General features: G+C 34.2%; 1 protein-coding gene across 1 annotated transcript; it reads left to right on the top strand.

Moving 5' to 3' along the window:
* The first annotated feature begins 1,948 nt into the window (after positions 1-1,948).
* LOC106537671 (olfactory receptor 6F1-like) lies at positions 1,949-2,914 on the top strand. The gene has a single exon (XM_014051862.2). The coding sequence runs from the start codon at positions 1,949-1,951 to the stop codon at positions 2,912-2,914; it is 966 nt and encodes a 321-aa protein (XP_013907337.2).
* Positions 2,915-4,144: the final 1,230 nt, after the last annotated feature.

Raw genomic sequence — 4,144 nt, forward strand, 5'->3', positions numbered from 1 at the left:
TTTCTGCCAAGATTGATTGATTGGTTTTATCCATTTACCCACCCATCTTGTTCCTGCAACTCTGATAAAACTATTATAAATTTAATTAAAATATTATAAAAATTTAAACAGTGAGTCAAAAATAATAATAGGTAAGATGGCAGATGGTACACTAAAGAGTGGAATGGGGAATCCTCAAATCCAGTAAACACTTCCAGGATGATATAGCCCTATGAGAACCCTAGCCAGTTGGCAGGACCAGGTTTTAAGGCCTTTATGAAATGATGAGGATTTATCTGGGGAGAAGGATACGATGAAGGAATTGATGAAGCCATACCTAGGTTATTGTCTGTAGCTCTGTATGCTATGTTTTAGGATACTGATAATACTGAACCTATAGTAAATAAATATTTTTTTAAAGGACTGTAAGGAGAAATGCAGGATTAAGAGTCAGAGATTTTAAAGATATTTAATTATAGAAAGAGACCTTGAATAGAAGGGTGAACTGTGATATTTTAAAATGATCATGAACTATCTGAAAAGTAACCTTTGCAAAAAAAAGAACTAGAATTGTGTAGAAATGTTCAAGAAAAGACAAGAATAATGGGTTTAAAATTCAAAGGAACTTGATTTCAAATGCACCTTAAGAAAATAAATCCTGATTATATGAGTTGTTAGATAATGGAATAGAATGTTTTAAGAAATACTGAACTGTCCAAAGGATGTGCTGGAATAACAATGGATTTTATCTCCTGATCAAGAATTTGGCTACATTATCAAAATCCATACCATTCAATTCTACTACTCTTTCATTTTATTCTACCATCTCCTTTTGATGAATGTCATCTATATTTCATTTTCTTTTTTTTAAAAAAAAGCAATTGATTAATATTAACCATACAATTCAAATAAAGTAATAGATACTTTAAAAAAATGGTTTTAAAAGGTTCAACTGTTAATACTCTGTAGCATTCTCTTTTCTAAGTAATCCCTAACTGATTAGACAAGCAACATTATCATGTAATATGCAGATATTGTAAACATGTAGTAGAAACATTATTTAAAAATATTATTATTCTCTGTCTATCTGTCTGTCTGTCTGTCTCTCTCTGTGTGTGTGTGTGAGAGAGAGAGAGAGAGAGAGAGAGTGAGTGAGTGTGTTTGTATGTGTGTGTTTGTGTATGCAAGTTCTTCATCCTTCAAAGGTTTGTCCTCATTATGGCAAAGATCTTCTGGCAGAAAACATTTCTCCCAGGAACATTCTGACTGTTTTCTACTTGATTTAAATCAATGGAAAAAGAACAGAAGGGTGAGGCTGACTTGAATGACAATATCACATCCTGCAAAGATAACAGGAAGACTGTCTTCAGCTTAAAGAACCTGAAACACAGGTAAGCTGCTTACATGCCTCTTTTATTTCATATCCTTATTAATGTTTTCTTATATTTTCTATTAACGGAATTAATTTTAAATGGATACTTTTACATAACAACATCAATTTAAAAGAAATTAATATTAATGAAATACACATAATTCAGAAATAGGTTCAAGTTTTACTCCTTCCCTTTTCCCCTCTCCCTCTCCTTCTCCATCTTCTCACTTCCCATACTAATTCTCATTCCCCTTCACCTTTACCCATCTCCTTTCCCTTTCTAAAAACACATTACTTTTTAAAAATAAAAATAAACAGTAGAGTCCATTAATCAAATCTGGAAGAATTCAAAGAAATTAATGCATTCATAATTGACAATTATTCAGGATGTAAGTGGGGTTTATGTGTATGTGACTTATCAAGGATGGAAATTCTCCTTTCTATACTCGGTGGCAGATATTGCCAAAGCTAAATTGAAGTGATTGCATTTGCAAAAAATAGTTTTACTCATGTATACTATTTTTTAATTGTTAGATATGGCTATGCTACATAAACTATAAATTTCAAGATAATCAGCTTTTGATGTTTTACTAATAGATGCAGTCTATAAAACCTTCAGAACCCCAGAATACAACAAGAATCAAAGAATTCATCCTCCTGGGGTTTGGGAATGCTGAAAATGTGAATGTTCTTCTCTTCGTGTTATTTATAATCATTTATACTATAACTTTATCTGGAAATCTTCTCATTATTATGTTGGTTGTTACAAAGAACCACCTCCACACTCCAATGTACTTCTTTCTTTCTAATCTATCTTGTTTGGAGATCTGTTTCACCTCAGCTATATTACCCAAAATGATGGCTAACTGTCTTACAGAAAAAAAGACAATATCTTTTTGGGGCTGCATATTACAAATGCAATTCTTCTTTACTCCAGGAGTTACTGAATGTTACCTCTTGGCTGCAATGTCATATGATCGTTATCTAGCCATATGTAGACCCTTGCATTATGTTACACTTATGAATGACAAAACATGTATCTTCTTAGTTTTGATGTCATGGCTTACAGCATTTCTTCTTATCACTATTTTGACATCCTTGTTGGCCCAACTCACATTCTGCAAGCAATATGAAATTGACCATTTTTTTTGTGATTTCACACCTTTAGTACAACTTTCCTGCAATGACACTTGGGTGATTGAAAGTACTTGTTTGATAACATCATCTATAGCAGTTTTACCTACATTTTTCATAACTATCACATCTTACACTTTTATCATCAGTGCAATTCTGAAGATCCCATCTGTGAATGGGAGACAAAAGGCTTTTTCAACCTGTTCTTCCCATCTCACAGTGGTTTCCATTTTCTATGGATCCTTAATTTTTGTCTACATTTTGCCAACTACTGGAAAATTCAAAAATATGAAAAAGGGCTTCTCTTTCTTTTATTCAGCTCTTACCCCCATGCTCAATCCCTTTATTTATTGTTTAAGAAACAAAGACATAAAAGAAATCATCAGAAAACTATTCTTCAAGTTCCGGATATTTAATATAAGTGCATGAAAAATAAATATGTCTTTCAATTGTATATGTTGAATGATATTTACTTTGTGTTATACAATTTTCCTTGGTTATTTGAAGACCTGCCTCTTTGTGATCACATCTACTATCCATCCCACCAAGTCCTGCAGGCCATATATCAGTTTCATCTGATAGGACACAGATATGTCTTTTCTGCTGTGACTCTGTCCCTCTGGAACATCATCCATTTCTCACACAAGATTCCCACCGCCAAGTGAGATAAACCTCAATACTCTTAATCTTTCAGGATGCCTTGACATTGTATTGTTTCCAGAGATTAGGGAGCCTTAGTGATCCATTGGGTACCTGTGCAGTAGAGATAGTGTATTTTGATTGATGCTCTTTTCCTACAAACTTTCTTTTTAGGTCTTTAACCACTCTGACATTATTTTAACTCTGCTAACCAGAGTTATGTTCATTGAAATGGGAAGCTGTATAAAATAACTAAATAATCCTCTCCTATTGATATCGCTTATGTTCTGCTATGTCAAAATAATATTTTATAGTTTTCTAATCTAGCATTACAGGATGCCACTTTTTAACAATGAAGTTTTTTGTTTACAGGCTTTGTCATTATAAAGAATTAATGAATAGCAAGTTCTGTCTTGTCATGCTCTACCATCAAAAGTAACTGCATTTCTTCCTAATAATATCATTAAATACTAAAATACTAACATCCTTCTGACACTAATATTTACGCAAGGAATCAGATTATCCAGAAAACTATTTAAAGTGACTGGCTGTCTCAGACACCTTAAGGAAATTTATTTGCTTTCATGTACTTCCAATTTTCCATAATAGAGAAGTAATAGGCCATTATTTTCATTTGTAGGAACAAGTAAAATTGTATTGGATGTGCATTATTCCACAGATAGCTTTATGGTTTATTTTCAGGGGATGTCTTATTTTTTTCCCATGTATGGAAGTCCTACTTCTGTTTGCTGGTGTTGGGACAGGAAGCTGTGCAGCATGAGAATGCTTTTGCCTTAAGGTGGAGATGGAGCTGTCCCAGTTTACCTCAGGGTCCCTGCAGTCAGGCCACACAAGCCCTGACATCTTAAAGACCCTGTGTGGCCACTGGCCCACTTCTTCTGCTTGCTTGTGGCCACAACAGAGCAGGAGGCTGAGTGATGCACCAGTGCTATAGACGAGAGGCAGTTGTTGGGGCATGGATGGCATGGTTGTGGGGGTCCTGAGATAAGCTGGTGTTGG

Source organism: Thamnophis sirtalis, unplaced genomic scaffold, assembly GCF_051295495.1.
Source record: "Thamnophis sirtalis isolate CommonGarterSnake01/CBP01778 unplaced genomic scaffold, rThaSir2_p1.2 scaffold_4, whole genome shotgun sequence".
Lineage (NCBI taxonomy): Eukaryota > Metazoa > Chordata > Lepidosauria > Squamata > Natricidae > Thamnophis > Thamnophis sirtalis.

Coding starts and splice junctions, on each gene's coding strand:
- LOC106537671 (XM_014051862.2), top strand. CDS start 1,949: ATGCAGTCTATAAAACCTTCAGAACCCCAGAATACAACAAGAATCAAA.